Source organism: Lineus longissimus, chromosome 10 (genome assembly GCF_910592395.1).
Source record: "Lineus longissimus chromosome 10, tnLinLong1.2, whole genome shotgun sequence".
Taxonomy (NCBI): Eukaryota; Metazoa; Nemertea; class Pilidiophora; order Heteronemertea; family Lineidae; genus Lineus; species Lineus longissimus.
In genome coordinates this window covers 11607616-11629255 of record NC_088317.1, presented here as the reverse complement: position 1 = coordinate 11629255, position 21640 = coordinate 11607616, and the positions used below count along the sequence as shown (strand labels likewise).

The 21640-nt window shown below is 41.7% G+C and overlaps 3 protein-coding genes and 2 long non-coding RNA genes across 6 annotated transcripts in view; 3 read left to right on the top strand and 2 right to left on the bottom strand.

The window, feature by feature from the left end:
* Positions 1–20012, top strand: part of LOC135494754 (TELO2-interacting protein 1 homolog) — a 412060-nt gene extending 392048 nt beyond the window's left edge. Inside the window, exon 25 of the transcript XR_010448433.1 lies at positions 19991–20012. The gene's annotated coding sequence lies outside the window, so the exon portion shown is untranslated. The remainder of the gene's footprint in view (positions 1–19990) is intronic.
* LOC135494326 (uncharacterized) lies at positions 2677–3893 on the bottom strand. Its single transcript, XM_064782241.1, has 2 exons — positions 3875–3893; positions 2677–3671 (listed from the first exon to the last, which is right to left on the bottom strand). Exons 1-2 carry the CDS (start codon positions 3891–3893, stop codon positions 2677–2679), a joined length of 1014 nt encoding a protein of 337 aa, XP_064638311.1.
* On the top strand, positions 4349–6348 carry LOC135495126 (uncharacterized). Of its 2 annotated transcripts, XR_010448523.1 has the most exons (4): positions 4349–4675; positions 5346–5481; positions 5605–5685; positions 5914–6348. It is a non-coding gene; the product is annotated as an uncharacterized LOC135495126 (long non-coding RNA). The 2 variants fall into 2 exon arrangements; XR_010448522.1 differs by lacking the exon at positions 4349–4675 and having other exon boundaries at positions 4846–5481.
* LOC135494325 (uncharacterized) lies at positions 7392–9719 on the bottom strand. The gene has a single exon (XM_064782240.1). The coding sequence runs from the start codon at positions 9717–9719 to the stop codon at positions 7392–7394; it is 2328 nt and encodes a 775-aa protein (XP_064638310.1).
* A 39-nt stretch (positions 20013–20051) lies between the features above and the next one.
* Positions 20052–20810, top strand: LOC135494530 (uncharacterized). The gene is made up of 3 exons (XR_010448398.1): positions 20052–20113; positions 20450–20529; positions 20728–20810. It is a non-coding gene; the product is annotated as an uncharacterized LOC135494530 (long non-coding RNA).
* Positions 20811–21640: the final 830 nt, after the last annotated feature.

The window sequence follows — 21640 nt, the reverse complement described above, 5'->3', positions numbered from 1 at the left end:
GCCAAAAGCATGACATCAACAATTCACCTTCAGGAGTGGCCAAGCCTACCTCACAGGAATGGTTGACAGGTCCCTAATAGAGTTCATTTTAAAAGAAGCTTACGAATAATGTTAGTAGTGAAACAAAGAATGGTATGTACCACTAAATGTTCGTGCTAAAACAACAACAAGAGGCTTCAACCACCTCCAACAAAACTCCAATTTAACAAGAAAATCATATTGGTGTCATTATAAAGGTACTGCAAAACTGACTGATCATTTTGGTTAAGGCCTAGGAAGCTGTTTAATATCACATACCCAAAATAATGTTTTTCACAAGTTTGTACACCCCATTATTTTGTCTGCATTCAATTCTACTCTGCTAAACTGTATCTAAATACAAATAAGGAAGGATTCCTCCTCCAATGGCAAAATCTGGAAGTTAGCAAAAGACAACACCCCAAGCAGTCATGAATCCCAGAATCAGAAGAATGCAGGATGTTCATGCCAACAGAATTAGTGAAATGGATCAATTTTTATTCATGATGACAGCAAATGGTTGGACCTTTGTAATGAAGAGTTTAGCTGGTCAAATGTTGTTGGCATTTGGAATGAAATTAAATACACTAGCACATTTTACTCATTCACCCCGGACAGACGAACATCATGTTTCTCAAAGACTTTCTTGAAATCCGTAATTAATGAAGAAAGGTTATTCATGCAGTCAATATAAATTTTCTTCAAATATTTTTCCACAAAGCCAAGGTTTGAAAAATTCTCTAAAGCCTATGTCCATTCATGCCATTCAGGCCACCAGACTTTTCAGTTTTCAGACTTTTTAAATGCCCAGCTCGTCTTGATGGATGCCCAAATAATAAACTTGGCCCACTTCTCCTGGGCCCTTGCATTGACTAGGATTGGAATCACCAACAATAACGCTACTTTAAACATAAAGGGTCCAAAGAATGAGAAGAGTTACCCTTGCAGAAAAGGGTCAAAACGATTACGTATCTGGATGGAACTTGTGTGTGATCGTATTGAAGAGAGAGAGAACTCGAAGACGTCTTTCCTGTATGAAACTATATTGCCAAGTCCCACTCAATGTGTATACAATACAAGAAGTTGGATAATACATAAGTGTAATATGGGTGCCAACTGCGCCCTAACATAGTGCTGTACAATAAAAGAATCACATAACAATAATAGTGTTTACGAAGAGTTTCCACATTCTCCCGGGCCGAAATTAATGAAACTGAACTATTTTTTTATTTTGTTTGATAGCTGAAACGACTGCTTAAAGTAGAATAAACGTAAGCTTAAAACACTATTTAATGCAAGGATAAAATATATTCACAAACACATGAAAATGTCTAAAATGTCTATTCAGTTCAATCAACAGTTTATGGCACTCATGGCGAAATTACCTAAGTTGAACTTTCTAGTGGAAAGAGTTTGACAATGGGTCGGTTTGTGACCCCAGACGCCATTTTGATCACTGCGGATCGGACAAGTCCGTCATTTCCATGAATGAGTTCTTCAACGCGAGCTAATGACCATTTTACACGCGGCACGTGGTCCTCATGAACTAATACAACATCGCCTACTTTTATCTGATTTTCAATGGTACCTTTTCCTGAAATGACATCCCTTTCACGCAGAGTGGCCATGTATTCACTCGACCACCGTTTCCAGAACTGTTCGATCACCTGAGACTGTAACACTGCACGTTTACGTAACTCTGAATCTAAACCAAAGGTTGGGTCTGACAATTCGTCAGGATCAAAAAGTTGATGAGGAAACGTTGTCAGACTCCTCCCACACAAGAAAAATGACGGTGACAGTGGTTCGGGATCATTCAGTTCTGAAGAAACGTAAGTCAGCGGGCGGTCATTGAGCGATGCCTCTATTTCAATCAACACAGTATTCAGTTCCTCATAGGTTAGAAATCGCCTCCCAAGAACTTTCTTCAATGCATTCTTAGTAAGCCCAATCAACCTTTCATAGAAACCTCCATACCAAGGTGCTCTTTTGGCGATGAATTTCCACTGAACACGTCGATTTGCTAAATAGGTTTTCACTGAAGGTGAAGAAATGAGTTTCTTGATTTCTTCAGCGGATGCAAGATATGTTGAAGCATTGTCAGAGATCATCAGTTGTGGTAACAATCGCCGACCGACAAATCTTCGGAAAGCTAGAATGAATGATGAAGTACTCATGTCCGGAACTAATTCCAAATGAATGGCTCTGGTAGAGGCACATGTGAATAATGCAATGTAGACCTTATTTTCCGTGGTGTGAATCTGCGAGGTTTTTTTTTGATTTTGTATTCAATTGTGAACACCTGACATAAAGACAACCAGAGAAATCAACACCACAGACCGTGAAAGGACTAGACTGCATCAATCTCACAGATTGAAGTGGTGCTGGTATGGGGCGGGAGTAAGGCTTTCCTTGAACAAGTTTACACACAAAACATTTACGAAGGGCTGATTTAACCCTCTGTCTTATTGACGTAATCCAAAACCTCTTCCGAATGTATGTCACTGTCGTTTGCACGCCTGAATGAAAGACGTTTGAATGAGCAAGTCGAATGATCAAATCAGCCAAACGATGTTTGGACGGTACGAGAATCGAAACTTGGCGGCGTATTCCATAGGGGCGTTATGTAACCGTTCACCGACGCGAATGATTCCATCGTCATCTAAGAACAGTTTTATCTGCGTAACGCGATTTCCGTGAGTTTTCTGTTTCAGTGTTACGTTTGCGTATATTCCAGATGAAGCGAAGTACGAGTGCAGTAATGCGTATCATCCTGGTGTACGATGAGTAACGATTGATGTCAATCACGTGAGTTGAGTTGACTTCACTGGTCGTATTGGCAGCATTAACAAGGGTTGACGTCACTGAGTTGATGTCACTGGTGTTAGTGACACTAGAATCCTCATGAACGGTGTTATCATCCACGACAATGCTTTCCGGATACTCTCCTGATGAAAGCCAGTGGGGGCCAGCCCACCACAAGCTCGAGTTTTCAAATTCAGCGACTGTTATCCCACGTGTTAGCATGTCTGCCGGATTGCCTGCTGTCGGACAATACCTTATGCTATCTATGACTTCATTCTTCCTAATCTCGTTGACACGGTTTTTGACAAAAATTGGCAGATCTTTATCACTTTTAATCCAATGGATTACGATTTGACTATCCGACCATAACGTACTACGTGAGATTTTGAAGTCCTGTTTCAAACTCAGATAGACGTATCGCAACAAGCGTGATCCAATCAGTGCTGCCATGAGCTCAAGACGGGGCAGCGTGATCGGTTTGACGGGTGCGACTCTAGCCCTTGACATCACAAGTTTGCAATCACGTCCACGTTTTAGATAAACACCAGCGCCATACGATTCGGGGTTGGCGTCGCCAAATACGTGAAGTTCGAATGAGTCCTTTGACTTATCAACAGAATCGAAGTACTTCCGACGTATCCAAGTCTTGGTTGCGGCGTTGAGTTCATGGCTTAACTCACTCCATGTCTCAACAAGGTCATTGGGTATGGGCTGGTCCCAGCCGATGTCACGTGACCACAGTTTCTGTATAAATGTCTTGGCGCGTTTATGTACGGGCGAAACTATTCCAAGTGGATCGAAAATGCTACTGGTAATCCGCACAATGTCACGTTTCGTAAACCGGTGATCTGGTGGAAGCTCAGAGACTTAATGAGCAAAAGAGAGTGAGTCCTGCTCAGTATCCCATTTGATACCGAGAACGTTCACTTCCTTGTTTGGACATAAAACTCCCTCCGATTTCGCCTTTTCTTGAAGTTCAGGGCAATTAGATGACCACTTGCGAAGATTGAATCCACCAGAGTGTAAGTATGTCCTGGATTCTGCGAAGTACTGCAAAGCTTCGGGTACATTCTCCGCTCCTGAAGCTACATTATCGACGTAAATGTTGTCTCTGATGTTTGTTGACAAAGGAGTGTCCTGTTTCTCTAAGTGCGCTCTCACTGTAGCGTTTAAAATAAACTGACTGCAAACGGCACCAACTAAGACCACCTTGAACTGAAATACTTTAAAGTCACTGTACGGATCATTGACGTCAGATATCCAAAGAAATTTGGTAAACTTCCGATCTTTCTGATCGAGTCCAACGTTTAAGAAAGCTTTCTGGATATCGCATATCAATCCATAGTTGTGTAAGCGAAATCTCATCAGAATAGATGGCAGGTCATTTTAAAGAGCAGGGCCGGTTTCGAGGCAGTCATTAAGGCTGGGGCTATCCCCAACTTTACAACTACAGTCATAAACGCACAGCTGTTTCAGCTAAGCCGAAACATGACATCGAAATAAACCATTCTGCCTACTAGCCTGCTGCCCAACGATTGGTCCATGCGAAAAGCCTGTTAACCGCTATGTAAACATTGTCGCCAATACACATCTCACACATTATCGCAATACCCATTCAGCCAAAGGGTTAATGCATTGGCATCGTTCAAACATCAGCGCGCTTCTGTACACGTGCTCGAATTAGATACGACGGTTTTCATTGGCGCATAAGTTGTGTCACATGACCATTCACCCGGCTTGAAAATTTCATGAAATTTGGACCAAAATTAACGAAACAGTGGCGATTTCCATGTTTTTTATCGATTTTTCGACAAGTTACAGATTTCGGAATTCTTCAAGACTAGATAGCCGGGTAGGCATAATATCATATATCATAAATACCCCGGCTGTTTTGCATAACTCATTTCAGTTTCGTACAGAATCGTGCGTTTATTCTGAAATTTCTCAAACTTTGATCTGCTAAAATTCAAAATGGCCGACTTGCAGACGGAGATTGAGATGGGGTGCCAAGTTCATCGTACAACATCGAATTCCCTTGATCGTTATTTAGCAAAACGAGTTACTTCCAGTATTCATTTAAATCTTTACTTTTAAAATATATATCTATTTTATGTTAGTTTGCTGTCTATTCATGCAGAAAATGCATTTGAAAAACAAATGTCTAAAAATAGTTGAGTTTTGAAGTTCGATGGTCGGGTCTATTTTGGTGAAAGGGGTACAGCATGGGTAATAGTACAATAATAAGTCATGATCGTGCTTATGAACAAGCCATGAGTTAGCATATACCATAGTTTATGTTGAAAATATCTTTACAGATGTAATTGATAAATATAGTCTTAAGAATTCGCCAAATATAGAAAAGTTCTTGGTATATTATCCACCTGTTAGCAAAATGAACTCGCCCATTGACCCACATTCCAGTTTGTTGTGGTATTTTTGTACAGGGTGATGCCAAAACAGTGCCTTTTGTTGACTGGTAAACATTCCTTCAGTTACTAAAATGCCTTTTTCTTTAATTTCAGCTGGTTGCATGGTGTGTACTGCAGATAACTTCTCGACTTAATCCGGCTGATGTGATGCTTTAGTTGATTCGAGAGGCTACATGTATATAGGTCCAGTACGTCGACATCATTGATCCGGCAGTGAACAAGATAAGTGGTAAGTTAAGCGATGTTTCCCTTCATCTATGTATTCACAAACAAATAATTTAAATCATTATACTGTATTCCCGTAGGCTTTGTATGCATGTATTCTATTCTAATAAATTACTCTTTATTTCAGGTTCAGCCTCCAAGATGTGTCACCAGAAATGCAACCGACATTATAGACAGGCATGATTACTACTCTGATTTTGGACAGATGGTAAGTTCCGAGGCTATTTTGATTGCAATTAAATATTATTTGAATCTACATTGAAATAAAAGTGGACATCTGTAGGATACTTCCTTTCTTTCTCTAGATTCAACACTGGTTAGTGTCAGAATTGAATTAGAATAGAAGCTCTGTCTGTTGGAGCCACCCCCAATTATCCCCCCCCCCTCCCCCATTTAGCCACTGCCATTATGTTTACACTCGCCTTTACAATTCCAGGTATACTCGTCTTCAAAATGGATCTGACTAGGAATGATGATGGTGACTTCCCTCCTCAGAAAAAAGCTCGGTTGGATTCGAAAGTTGGTGCAGGCGGTCATTAGCGATATTTCGGTCGTAAACGCAAGAAGTCCAAGAAATCCACTGACAAATCAGGAAAACGTATATTCAATGTCGGCGACACGTGTTTGTTCAGATTGGACGTTTATCTTGGAACCGTTCTTAGTCAAGTTGATGAACATCATTTCCAAATTGAGGACTATACAGGAACAGTGCGCACCTTCATTTGTCTGTCACTTTGATTAAAAGAAAGTTAAAGTTGAAACTTCTATAGCAAGGAATATGAAGATGTGAACTTTGTATTATTATTTTTTGAATGTATGAGTCTATTGAATGTAAATTAAATGCATATTGTGAATAATTAATAATAATAATATTGTGTACATTGAAATCATGACTTTTAATTTTTGTGTACTGGTACTGCCTTGATATGTTGTCCTCTGTGACTGTTGTCTCATCTCTTGGAATAACAAGACCCCAAGCTGGATGAGACACCTACATCCCCTGCATATAAAAGATAGGTTGTGACATAATGTCCTCTGTGACTGTTGTCTCATCTCTCTTAATAACAAGGCCTCAAGCTGGATGAGACAACTACATCCCTTGCCTATGATAATAAAGGTTGTGACATGTCCTTGGCGACTGTTGTCTCAACTTCACTCCCGGAATTACAAGACCCCAAGCTGGATGAGACACCCGTTGTCCTGCCTATGATATCATAGGTTGTGACCTGTCGATTTTTGCAACTAACTGTCTCATCTTGGTAGGCCTACAATAGGACACATTTGTCCTGCCATATATACTATAGGTTAAGACCTGTTCTTTGCGACTATTTGTCTCATTTGTGTACAACAGGGCACCAATCTTTCATACCACAACATAAGTAATGGGCATGCATGGCATTTTCAAATGACGACCATTCTTCACAACGAATAACGAAGTCGGCGTTTTTAAAATGCCTTTTATTTGTCTTTGCCTGAGTGCAAACCTAATCTAATCACAGCCATACAAAGCTATGTTATATGCAGAATATTAAAATGCTTTTTACAGAAGAATTGGTATCTGGGCTGAAACATAATAGAGGTGCAAACAATCATCAATATTTTTACAGAAAAACTCCATCAAAGTCATCTTTTATACACTACACAGTGCAGGCCAAAGCCTATCCAAGATGGCAGCCGGAATATAATACACAAAGCTTGGTTCAGGTCAAGTTGGTTCTAATAAACGCATGCAATCTTAATTACTACTAACACAATTAAGGGGCATACATGGGTGGATTCAGGCCTTTTATGTAATCCTTAAGCGGTTGGGGTGAGGAACTGGGTTGTTTATTGGGGTTGCAATTAACACCTTCATGCCAGCATCTCCCTAAAAAGCGGTGTCTGGTGCCGTCTGATTAAACTTGCGTTTCTATTCTAGCTGAAACAGCTGTGAACGATCCTTATAGGAGTCGTACTAGAGTCTCGTTTGACAGATCTGTGCGGCAGGTAATGGCCTGTTGTGATGTCATCATCAAGGATTTCTTCTATGAAGCCACGTTTGATCTGATCACTAAGAATGTCATCGTACACCTGACATAACTCGGGTGTTAGTTTCCGAACCATGTTACGAGTCCGTTTGAGTGCGACATTGTAATTGGTTGGCAATGGTGCGTGTTCAACCTTCCATGGGAGTTGAGAGACGTAACCATTCTCAGTGTAATGCAAGTGAGTTTCACAATACGATTTGTAATCCAATGGTACGGGATCAATAGAGTCATCAGTAATATCGAGTGTTTCTAAATCCCAGTATTGTTGCAAGCGAATTTCGTCTTCCCTCGTGTTATTAGAGACGTTTAGAATGCGAGGTCGATTAGAAACCGTATTGCTTTGGTCGACAGGTCCCGAAAGCATGTAACCAAGTTTCGACTGGACGGCTATTGGTCCTATGCCTTTGACTATCGGTCCTTCGACAAAGTCCCAGTAGAAATCACTCCCGATTAGAATTGATATGTCAAACGGATTTTCATTTGACAACGGATGCGCAAGACGTAATCCATGAAGATGTGTTAATCTCAGGAGCGACGGGTTGATGCGATTCTTGACTGGAGCCGTAATTACTGGCACTACAAGTGCGACTCTGATTACAACAGTTCCATTGTTTGATGTGTGTACCTGAAAGTTCACTTTGTCACAGATTTTGGCTTCTGAAGAGTTCCTGCCAAAAACCTCTAGATTGACACTTTCTTGGCCGACGATGGGAAGGTTAAGTTTTGCTACTGTCTCTTGAGTAACGAAAGTACGTGTTGCACCTCCATCGAATAAGAATGTACACGATTCAGCATCATCTCCGGTTGCTGAAATATCCGCTACTGCTGTCATCAATAGAACTGATCCGGAATCTGCACTCAGAATGTTTTCTGTTGAAACGGTTTTCACATGAGCTTTTGCATTTTGGGATGTGCCTTCGTGAGTAGGTGTATCCTTCGAATGCGTTGGAGATGAGCCTTTGTTCACTGGTGTGTCTCGAGATCTTCTATCGTTAGAGTTCCCATTGACGTTAGATTTGCAAAGAGAGGTATGATGCCGCCTCCTACAAACTCTACACGTGCTAGTAGACTTACAGTCTTTCAGTAAGTGTGGCTTTAAACAATTGTAACACAAGCGTTTTTGTTTCACCACCTGTTGCCGTTTTTCATAGTCAGCTACCGATTTGCAATCTACAGATCTGTGTGACCCATTGCAATATACACAGTTTGTTTTCCGTTGATCTGAAACCACTGCGACGTAAGTGTTAGATGGACCAGCAAGTGTACTACTGACTTTGGAATGTTCTGGTTCACTGCTTTCGTTTTCATACCGTTCCACCTGTCTTTTTAACGCTTCTAGGAATGTATCTAAATTGTATCGTCTTTCTCTGTCAATGTCAGCAATATTGCCTTTGATCTTATTTGGCAACTTATCTTCGATGATCGGCACAATAATAGACGCTGATTCGTTCACTGACACTTTAAGATTTGCTAGGCTACGTAAGTCTGTCTTAATGCTGTTATAAAAAGACCGTAAACTCGTTCCTTTTAATTCGGGCTTATCCAAATGAATCAGTCGCAGAACGTGAACTTGGATTACTTTTTGTTCCCTTCCGAAGGTTTCACAAAGCGTTTCTTTAAGCGTTACGTAATTCGCAGATGAAGGTATGAGATCCCGTACGGTATCCAGGGCATCTCCGTCGAGCAATCCGTAGAGGTAATCGAATCGATTTAGGTCTGTAAGGTTTGGATTCGTATGTATTTCCACGACAAATCGTTCCCAAAATGGCTGCCATTCTGTGATGACACCACTGAATCTCGGAAGTGAAAGCTTCGGGAGCTTAGACGTTAGCGTCTTGCTTGATGTAGATGTAGGTTTAGACGGCGTTTTGGCATTGCTCTTATCGTATTTTGTTATCACCTTCTTTGCACGAGTGATTTTTTGTAAGTTCCGTAACAGTAGGTCTGTCGACTCGTCCTGTTCCGTTTCTCCGTCAAAGCTATTGTTCTCAGCGGTCACTTCGTCTATAATCAGGCTGTCTAGATGTTTGATCACATCAATTATTTTTTCGAGTTTCGGTATTGCAGCTTCGAGTTGTTCTAGCTCCTCTTGACTTGGCGTTTCTGACTTGGCTTTTTCGACAATCTTTTCCGTAATTTTCGATAGAATTGTGAATTGTCTTCGTTCCTTTGCGCGAACCTTTTTTGACTCCAATGGAGCGACTTTAGGAGGCATGGTGCGACAGGTTACCAATGCCCAAGTTCGACTTGTTCACGGCACCAAAATGTGTGTGATCGTATTGAAGAGAGAGAGAACTCGAAGACGTCTTTCCTGTATGAAACTATGTTGCCAAGTCCCACTCAATGTGTATACAATACAAGAAGTTGGATAATACATAAGTGTAATATGGGTGCCAACTGCGCCCTAACATAGTGCTGTACAATAAAAGAATCACATAACAATAATAGTGTTTACGAAGAGTTTCCACACTGCAGAGCAAGCCGACACGTTTGCTAATAATGACGAATCAGACAGCGGTTTCTCTGGTACGCTAACATATAATTTGCGGGCGAATGACATTCGGTCAGTAGCACATAGGCCCGAGTCATTTTCTGTGCAAGGTACTGTTGTGCAAAAGCCCCAGTTATTAAACTCGGAAAAGCGGGTTATCACAGATGTTAATAGAACTTCGTCCCAAGAGATATGTTGTCGGAGGGAAGTCCCGCGTTAAATGCGTATTATGCAAAGGATTTGTCCTTTGGTCAGACGACAAAGGCAGTAGAGCTATATCAAGGTTTTGATAACAATGAATAACGTGACACTTGTGAGACAGTGGCCACCCAATTTGGTGATGATTTACAGTTACATGTAGATACGGCTAAGGAATTAGGACTTGGAGGCAGAAAACAGAATTCGCGTCCGACGGTGCCTTTTCATTGGACTTCCTGTTGGCATCGGCTTATGATAGTCATCTGTTTAATGGTGACGATAGAGAATTGGTTTAGGGTCATATTAGTGTTATTTGAGTATTTGTCACCGGAACTGTTGACAATCTTGTCGTTGATATACAACGGTTGGAATTTGCTGTTGGTTCTCAGAAGTTTGGCGAGTAGTTTCGCCGAGTTTATAAGAGTGAAACTGAAGGACTATCAAAGCAAGCGCGCTGGAAAATGTCAATGGACCGATAAGGTTGGTGGAGGTAGGCCTATATTTAGATGCAGAGCCGTGAAATATGGGTATGATGACAACAGAACAGTTGAGCTCGAGTGCTTTTTTGTAATAAATTACGTGTCTGTAGACGTACCGGATAAGTTGACATCAGCTACCAAAAGTTGCGGTAGAGACGGAGGTCTCATTGAGATCGACTCCAGCTTCCATAAAAGGCTGTTAAGATTTTTTCACCAGGTAGCATCAAATGCTCAGTTGAACGAGCATACATGAATGTATCAGAAGTTTCAGGTGAATTTGGTGTTGCTGAGGGGATCAGTGAATAATCGAGAGAGAAAGCTACTCTCACCCTACTGCTACTTGAGATTTTGTAGTTTTAATCTCTATTGTTGTTTGTTATGATGCATCTTTCCATATCAGATATATTTCAATTTCGGATGATAGCCCATTTGAAGGATGGATTTTCCGCCATTTCCTATTTCTTCGCTCTGGCGCAGTTAGTGCAACTGCGATAAAGGTTTGTAAATAAAGGTTGACCTTGCTGGGGTGTACCGTGAGGCTGATAGGGATGACGGTGCATAGGTACGTCGTTATTGTTCAAGGGTATCGTGAAGAATATTTGCTAAATAGTCATAGTAAATCCAGCATTTTTTAGTTTTAGAGCCTCAAGGTGACGACTCTACTCGTAACCGGCACTATCTTAGATTCTCATTGCAGGATAACCTTCGTCGAGAGAGCTACGGAATTACTTGCCGTGCGAAGGCGCATCTTTTGGGAATGTCATCGACCACTTCCTGAGGCTTGCGCGTTATTGTCGTGGTGGGACGCCACTTCGAGAATACCTTGCGATTCCTGCTTTTGAGAGCATGAAGGTGTATTTTTTGGAAGTCAGAATGTTGCCAAGTGTAGAGCTCAAGACTAGTCGTACATAGATGAGAGTTGGAAGTGGCATTTCCTGATATAATTGTCCTTGAGTGAATAGATAACTTACCCCTTCTTACTTAGTTATATGAACAAAAATTTTCGAGACTTTTTTGGAAGAGTTATGTACAAAATATCGATATGCCAATCATAACAATATAGATTGGTAATGTTTGTAAATAACGGACGGTGTAGACCGGGGTAGGATTTAAGGATATTGAGATATGGATTACTTTTTTAGGTCGAAATTATAGATAATATTGAAATAACTTATGATTGTTGTGTCTACATTGACGCGATCTTTGTTCGTGACTTATATGCAGATAAGTGTTTCCTTACAAGTCGAATCTTCGAATGTATGTTACGCGTTGTATTTTTGAGTGAAGCTTTTGAATAATTATCGTGATTTGTGTTACGATATACCGTTGGTTTGTCAACAACTCTTGAATTTTGTTTACTTGCATTGACGATACTCCTAACCATAGTACCATAGTAATACGATAAAGGGTAGGACTAATCCGCGTGCCAAATGTGGTTATTAGTATGTCAGTTGATTACATATTACGACGTCCATTTAATTAGTCTTGGAATAACTGGGTTTTAAAAAAAAAGACTTTTTCAGTGCAACCGCGCCCTTGGTTTAGGCAGTGAGATCGTAGGTGCTATTTGATAATAGAAACCATTTCAAAAATCATAAGTGGTACGGGATCAAAAAATAAATGGACATACGAAACAAGTAAAAAGTACAGTGTCTTGTCCTTGCAACTTTATTTAAAAAAAACAAAACAAAACAAAAAAAGATCAACCTTTACAAACAACATCAACAAAACCTAACTCGTGGCTTAGTACGTGTTCTTTAAAAAGATGGTACCAATAAAGCATCGAGCGATTGTCTCCGCTATAGCCAAGGTAAAGAATATGCGTGTGGCTTATTTTGTGAGCATAGTCTCATAGTAGCATTTGTTTGCTGCCACCTAGTAAATTTGGTACGGTCGGCGTTGCCTCTATAGCAGCCTTTAAAAGTAGGTACATTCTATCAGGGACATTGTATCAAAGGCTCAAGATCGTGAATGATTTGTCGTGTTCTCGTGATTGACATACCTGTACAAGTTATCCAGCAAGAGGCCGACATAATCACCTCTCTGAAAGTTTTATATGGCGACAGTTGTGGAGAAGCGTTCTGGGTACAGATCCTGGTCAGTATAGGTAACTGCTTTGGAACGACGCGCCAATATCCTATATCTTCCTGGTGATAGTTGAGTGGCAGGGACAGTGTGAATATTTCGAAAAGCTCCTACTTTTATCGCTTTCTCATAGGGATCATCTCATGCAATGTGGTTTTGCGACGGGATGATCATTTTGTTGCTCTGTTTCACCAAGTTACACTCACGGGCTATACATATCCAATAAGCACGTATCGTTTTTTTTTAAAAAGTGGCACAAGTAACATTGAACATGCCAAACGGAACATGAGGAACACACTGAGAGCGGGGATGGATCACCGAACATTCTTGGGATACTATAGACACTGTACTTTGCTTGTATGAACATGTATATTGACTATTGTGGATGCATACACTTGTTAGGACCAAAGTCATCCTTTTCCGACTTGCGGAGGGTGCAACTAAGATTATTTTGTTTGGACCAAAGTCATCCTTTTCCGACTTGCGGAGGGTGCATGCAAAGTTATGGTTTCCGATCCCTTTGAGGTATATTTATTTAGATCTTAATGAAAATGAAGGTGATTGATAATTGTTATCGGTTTTTTCAGCATAGATTTTTGCGGATTATGCATACCTGAGGTTTTTGTACAGTTCGAAACACTGATGACGGTTAAAATGATAACTGGTTATCTGAAGTTCAAAAGGTTCAGTCTGTTGATAAGTATGAAATTATATTGGTGAATCTTAATTCAGGATGAATGTGCGTGTGAAGCTGGCCAGCATTGTGAGTTGTCTGTGTGAATTTATCGACAGTTCCTCGTGTAACAACATAATTATTGGCCAAATAGCAGTTAGTCGGTCCTACTTCTGTTTCAAGTGGTGCCAGCCTTGCTTGGCTTATATTGTAGTGTTGTAAGTCCTTCAAAGGGCGACGAGAATAATTTTTTTTAATGAATTGTACGAGGTACGGTGTATCGTTTGGATGGTCTTAAGACATGGGTGTTTCTGTATTCTAGCATATTAATAGAATGTAATATTTATCTGGGATGCTCCGTCTAATAGTTGCAAAGAAGGAGTTGAGTGAAGTACTTTGGAATCAGTACAGGCGAATTGATTAATAATGTAATCACGGTAAAAGGAGGTTAGACTTACCGTTTATTTTGATCTGATAAAAATTAGGAAGGTGAACAATCTTGGCGAAGGACTTTGAGCGTGCTCTGTCGTTAAGGATTACAAACTGATTGTGATTGTAAGTGCGAATAAACTACATGTATTCTAATTAATACTCTTGTCTTCTGGCTTCCTCTTCTACCAGTAGTTAGTCTCTTTGCAAGTTCAGCCGGTCTACGGCAGCAGGGTTTCTGGATACCCCGTATCCAGGGACTTTGTGTACACTACCATAAGGGGAATTACCAAGCTATGAAGAACAAACTGCACGATGTGAATGATGGATTACGCACACTGAACGTAGAGGAGTCATGGTCATCGCTGAAAAATAAAATAATCGAGCTAAGAGACCACTACGTACTTCTCAGTGCCAAACCGGCTAATAGACGCAGAAAACCACTGTGGATGTCTGACAAGGCAAAGACAAAAGTAAAAATGAAGCATAAAGCATGGAAGAGGTATATGAACACTAAGGAAGGAAAGGTCTACGATGACTATAGACAGAAATGTCGTATGGCCAGAAAAGACATACGTAGAGCTACCAGGGATTATGAACGGTCTATGGCCAAGGCACACAAACGTAATCCCTGCAAATTGTGGAAATACCTGAAATCCAAGAACAATCCAAGAGCTGAGATACCCAACCTGGATCTACATGGAAAATCAGCTACCACGAACTCTGAGAAGGCCACTCTACTGAACACCTTCTTCAGCAGTGTCTTCCAGATCGAAGACACAACGAATATGCCTCATCTTGATAACCAACCCCTTGGCCAAATGGCCCCACTGCATATCTCCGCCGATAATGTACGTAAGCGACTCGAGAATTTGGACGCGAGCAAGGGACCTGGGCCAGACGATATACACCCACACTTACTCAAGGAACTGGCTGATGAACTCTCAATCCCCCTAGCTTCGATCTTTAACAAATCTATCAGTGAAGGGAAAGTGCCGAAAGACTGGAAACAAGCTAGTGTGGTACCAGTGTTCAAGAAGGGAGATCAATCATCAGCTGAGAATTACAGGCCAATCAGCTTGACCAGCATTTGCTGCAAGATACTTGAGGGAAACATACGTGACCATATGATGGACCATTTATTAACCACTGGCGCAATAAGCGACGAACAGTTTGGCTTTCTCCCTAAAAGGAGCTGTGCTGGCAAGTTATTGCAATGTACAGAAGTTTGGTCACGAGTGCTTGACGAAGGGGGCAATGTTGATGTTATATACCTAGACCTACGTAAAGCGTTCGACACTGTACCGCACGAGCGTCTTGTAGTAAAAATGAAATCTTATGGTATAGACGATAACCTCATAAATTGGACAAGAGACTATCTATCCGGTACAACGCAGAGGGTAAAGGTCGGAAACGATCTGTCCTTGGAAGCCTATGTCCCCAGCGGGGTTCCGCAAGGCAGTGTGCTGGGGCTGTGCTTGTTTGTGCTATTCATTAATGACCTCCCGGAAACCGTAGCAAGTGAGTTCTTTATGTTCGCAGATGATGGTACCCTATTTCGAGTCATCAGAAATCGTAATGATTGCGAAGCTCTACAAATGGACATCTGCCGCCTGAATGAATGGACCAAACGTTGGGGGCTAGCATTTAACCCAGACAAATGCACAGTTATCAGAATGTGCAGAAACTCCCCGCATTTTGAGTATGTTTTAAATGGAAGAGTGCTCAAGCAGTCAGACAAGGAGAAAGATCTCGGAGTGATAATTAGTAATGACATGAAACCATCAAAGCATATTTCTGAGGTAGCAGCCAAGGCCAATAGGGCACTCTTTGCATTGAAAAGAGGATTAACTGAACGGAGCAACTATCTGGGAACGATGCTATACAAAGCCATGGTGATGCCCATACTCGAATATGCTAATGCAGCATGGGCACCAGTTCTCCGAAAGGACGTTGAGACTTTGGAAAAGGTTCAAAGAAGAGCCACAAAGTTCTTATGCAGTACTGCAATCAGACCGCTGCCCTATCGCGATCGTTTAATACATCTGAAACTACCATCCCTGGCCTTTCGTAGGCTCAGGGGGGACATGCTGGGAAGTGTACAAGCAAGTGAATGGTCTAACCTATGTATATAAGGAAATCCTTCAGATCAACGTAAACCACCGCACGAGGGGGCATTCACTTAAGCTAAACAAAACTATATGTAGAACAACAATCAGGCAGAACTATCTTTCGGCCAGGGCCGTGAATGCCTGGAATAGTCTACCTGAATCCGTGGTTAGTGCACCGAATGTGAACATCTTCAAGAGTAAACTGGATTGTCACTGGGCCAACCACCCGATGTTATATACATTTTAGGGTGATATCTCTATAAAGAATTGACTGTCGTCTGTAAATATGTTTCCTTTTAAAAAACAACGGGAAAAAAAAAACAAACAAAAACAAACAAACTTTTATCAATACTATATAGCTGACAGTGAGAAATAGGATGCTACTACAGGATGATACAATATTGAATACATCGGATCAACACGATAAACACTTCGAGGGAGGAAAGGCCCTATGCAACACGAGTTCTAGGAACTGAATACTATAAATAATTGTACATAACTTTTTAAAGAGCCACCAATGAACCCCACCCACGTCTTGCGCGAACAGCAATAATAAATGTATCTTCGAGAGGGTATGGCCTAGAAAGGCCCCAACTCTAAAACATGAAGTCAAATCAAGTCAAGTCATATTCGAAACGCACCACGTGGAAAACGGCTAACTTAAAGGACACAATCAACAACAAACAACATGGCGGGCGGAGTTCCGTCGGCGTGACGCTGGCGTTTCTGGATAATAATGTGGTGATCTGCTGGACCAGTTTCAGTGCGCAGAGTTTCGGCCAGGCAACGCCACTAGCGATGGTCCAGCGGAACACCGTGTGATCTCCGGAAGCGGAGTAGTGAGACAAGCCAGCAAGTGCTGTGGCGAGCCGGCAAGTTATGTGACAGAATTATTGTGAATAAAGAGAGTATAATGGAGGTAGGCCTTCAGTGTCGTATTTAATGAAGCATGGAAGACAATAACTTTACATTGGTGGCAGCGTTTTCGGATGTTCGATGCCTAATGCCCCGAAAATTGCTAGTTTGTTAGAAGAAATCACGCTACCCACTAAATTGTGTATAGTCTCGAGCAACGCAAAATCTAGCCACGAGGTTCGTGTCCCTGTCACGTTGGAATTCGGCACTTTTACGCCGGATTTGTTACCTGTAAAGGCCTGAATTGTAATTGCTGAAGTATTTGGAAGGTGTTGTGCCCGGATTTATAACGACACACCTGTTAGGCCTGCGATTTTCAACTTCCTTAATGGTCTCGCGCAATGCACTACACTGATGCACTCATTTTTGTGTGTTGGAGAGGGATTGTGCTAATGCTCTATATATGCTTGATCCCTGGTATCATGATCGGTAGTACATTTCTCCATTCAGTGTATCATGTGTATTGTGATGAATAATGAGTAGGGTCATGCTAATGCTCTATTTTGCATGAACTCTTGTCCGCGCTCTGTAGACAAATTTTCTGTGCTCAGTTGTTGATGAAATAAAGTGTAAATTAATTTTTATGTCATTAAGAGATTTGACTGGTTGGGAAATAAAGTGAACCTAGTGTGCAATTTGTGCAGGAAATACTGATGAGATTACCTATACAGAAGATTGCTAATTACTGTGACAGGTGTGTGGGTACTGTAATTGTGTCAGTGGCTTTGAAAAGAAATAAATTGACCAAAAGCCAAGTACTATACAAGGATATACTGGAGCCTGTGGTATACTGAATATAATTGGTGTTGAATATTGGAGTCTTGGGAACAATGGCCAGCCACAAACAGATTGAAGATGAGGAGACCCCCAGGCCGGCCCAACGAAACCCACCAGTGGCGACACCACTACGCCCTCCATTGAATCAACCAACCGTGCCCCATGGACCCCTACGTCACAACCCATACAGACGCCAGCCTGCATGTCAGAATCGGGGTGGGGGTGCCCGAACTTTGAATCTTTCACCGGTAACACCTGGTACGGCTACAATGGCCGTAAATCCTGGACCGAGACCTCAAGTGAACCCTATGACCAGCAGGACTGGGCAAGTGCAAAGTGCACCACCAGGGATGCCAACCACTGTTGCAAGCGGCACCCCTTGACCTCAATTGACCCCACACGGACCAGTGGCGAGCAGCACCCCGCGACCCCAGTTGACCCCACCTGTACCAATGTTGAATCAAAGTGTGGGGGGCGCGGGACTTATGTCGTCCTTCTTGGATTCTTTCACATACTTAGTTGATACGTTGAAGCAGGGGACCCCTGTGTCGCGATCTCAACCAGCAGCCAAAGCACAGGCCCCCAAGAATTTCATGGTAAATCAAAATTTCCGGATTTGGTTGGAGAGGTTCAAGACCTTCGCTGATCTGACTAAAATCAAAGTTGAGGACCGGAGGCAGCAACTACTTTCAAGGCTAGATCACCAGGCCTATGTTGCGGTGGCAAATCTGCATCTATCACCCACATTGCCTTTTGAAGACTTTTGCGCTGTCCTTGAGCGCCGTTTCCACAACACCACAAGAGAGGACTATAAGTTGCAGCTTCGAGCTCGTACCCAGGGTGGTTCAGAGACCTATGAAACTTTCTCAGATGCCCTTTTGGAACTAGCCCTGAATGCCTACCCAGATAGTGGTTGGAAATTGCAACGGGAAATGGCCCTTGATCAATTCCTTTTGGGAGTGAAAGCAGCGGAACAAGTGAACAACAGCTACTTATGAGCTCGCCGACAACCCTTGAGGAGGCCATCAGGAAGATTCGCCAGCTTGAATCGGCTCAACTTCTTTTGAAACAGGGAGCGCGACACCAGGAGAATATCAAGACATCAAGTGGCACAGTCAGGCCTAAGGTAGCCAGTGCAACCACCGGGGCTGCCTCGGCTACTGCTGGGTCGTCTGAAATGAGTCAGGTCCTGGATCTTCTACAGAAAATGGACACCCGAATTAGCAAGTTAGAAAAGTCTGGTGATTCTGAAGGTGGACGTGAGCCAGGGGTCTGCTGGAATTGTAGGCAGGTCGGACACCGGGCTAGTCGGTGCAAAAGCATCAAGTGTTATACTTGCGAAGGGACGGGGCATATGTCTAAATTTTGCCCCAAGAAGGACCAGGAAACCTCAAAGGCGAGGTCGTCCCGGGGCGGACAGACCTCCAACAACCGTCAGTAGCTCCAGCTTCAGTTTGGCAGGGGGATGTCCAACCAGGTTTCAGGGGGGGTGCACACAGGTCCAGAGGGCGGTGTGCACCCACGGGCTTCTGAAGTTATATGTGCACTGACAACGTATACCTCAAATTATAAAGGGAGCAGTTGGTAGTAGGCCCCGCAGGGATTCGCTAATCAATGAACAGGATGGTGTACAATAGGAATGTAGGCCTTACAATACATGCCCTATGTCCCAGGCTAAGGTTTCTTGATCACAATAAAGTTTGAGCTGTTGCTCAGTATACTTTGTGAATAGGCTCAGAATACAGTGGTTGTCAGATTGTACAGGGGAATCTATAATCTACGTAGGCCTATTCAACAGGAAGAAGTTCAAGAATATTCATCGTTGAGCAGATATATAATGAACTTTGAACTTTGTATGACAAAAAGCCTTGTTCACACCGACCAGCGTGATGATACAACTTGCTTAGGCCTACTCATACCACAACTATAGTTTCAACTATTTTCATTTCAATTTTCAGGTGCAGTGGGGAAGGCAGAGATAATTCTGAGATTCAAGTTCTAGGTGTAGGAGGTGAGATTTAACGAGAAAATTAGGATGCAATTGCAATCCCATTCCTTTATCATGATAAAAATGAAACAATCATATGATCTGATGATTGGTTTGATCAAAATACTCTTTCAAAATTGATGTTTTCTCTTTCTTGCTTTCTCTTTTTTCAGGTGATGTTGATGTGCCAATGGCCTCTGGTGGCAATGGGTCCATGCCAGTTCCAGGAGGTGAGATTTGAGGAGAATAAGAAAAGTCATATTAAGGACTGTTTTGTCAAGCTGTACTTTCAGGAGGAGGCCATGCACCATGTAAAGTATATTCTATATTCTTCACTTCAGAATCAGCTCCATGCCCCAATTGGATTCCGGCTTTGCTTTGGCTCCTTAAAGCTGTTTCCAACTTCAATGGAAAGAATCGGAGAAGAGGACAGTTGAGAGCATGCTCATGGTTTTTGCAGCCAGGTATGTTATCATGACCATTAAGGAGAGCTATAGCTGTTCCAGCTTCGCTGGGATTCTCAAAGAGAGTATTGTGAAGAAAGAAAAGTGTCTGTATTGTATGACACCTCATTACTCTCTTCGTTGCGTTATCTAAGGAAAATGCCGCTTAATAATACAATTACCGCTGAGTTTGTCAACAGATCGAGAGTTACTGCCTAGCAAATGAGAAGAACAAGAAGTACAATTATTGTGCTACATGTACATTGTATGATATATCATTCAACAGTTGTCTCTGTTTTCTGATTCAAACCGTCGTTTAGATATTGTGCTGTGCCTACAATTCTTTTTCATTTGCAGTTGATATTGACGTAAATCCTGGCTATCTTGATATTGTAACACAGCCAATGGACTTTAGCACCATTAAAAGCAAACTGGAGGTAGGCATTATTACTTGAGGATGTGTCTGTGCTTCATTATAGATTTGAGGTATGTTCCTTTACCTGTGTCAAACATAATAATGGCAAATTCTCTAATGGAGCTGCAAGCTTCAGACTGGGATAACACAATACTCATAAATTCTACTGTGCATACCCACTGCACCTGTGATGAACTGTAAAAATATGATTTTCTTCCAGAGTAACCAATATTCGTCTATGGAGGAGTTCGATAGAAACATGTTGCTTGTCGAGCAGAACTGCTACTCCTACAACCCTGCAGATGACCCTATAGCCTCGGATTGCAGACAGGTGTTCGATATTCCCTCTTGTAGAATGCAGAGAACATTTAGTCGTTTCCATAAGGTACATGTAATAGTACACTTAGAGATTTATTTTCAGAATATTTCAAAATTATATTGAACTGCTTTGTGTATTTCACAAAAAGCAATTTTCATAGTCATGATTACTGAATCTACTAAGGGATTTACATAAATAGTTTCATGTTTATATTTGTTGATATTATTTCAATGCAGGTTGGAACTCCACTCACACGCAAAAGAAAATTTCCAGTCGGGGATGTACAGAGAGCACGGAAGGAAGGCAGAGCGAACCTTGCTCATTCATCTGCAATGAAGGTGATCTCTAAGCAAGTTGACCCCCTGGATCAGTTCATCAACGACAAGGAAAACACTTTGAGAGATCTCAATGCCGATGTAAGTGACACAATATTTGGCCATCTAATTGTTGATTCTCTTTGTTCTCAACATATTAAATGGTGACAATGATTGATGTTTCAAAAGCTAGTCAATGAAGCACCATTACATTGCAAATCTTTCTAAGTCACCCTCTTGATTGAAAACCTGACGTTGTCTTTCTTCATCCACAGATTTCATTTATGGAGCGTCTTTAAGAAGGAGAAGAGGAAGTGGAGAAGAAATGTCAACGTGTTCAAGTTAAAAAAGTAAGTACCGGTAGTGACTGTTACTAGTTTAGTTTGACACACTAGATACCTGGAGTACAGTCGAATCCAGTCATAACAATTAGGCTTATGGCAAAAAGCCACCAATAATATCAGCATGCTAGATCCCTGATCTGCACATTGTCTTACTTT

Coding starts and splice junctions, on each gene's coding strand:
- LOC135494325 (XM_064782240.1), bottom strand. CDS start 9,719: ATGCCTCCTAAAGTCGCTCCATTGGAGTCAAAAAAGGTTCGCGCAAAG.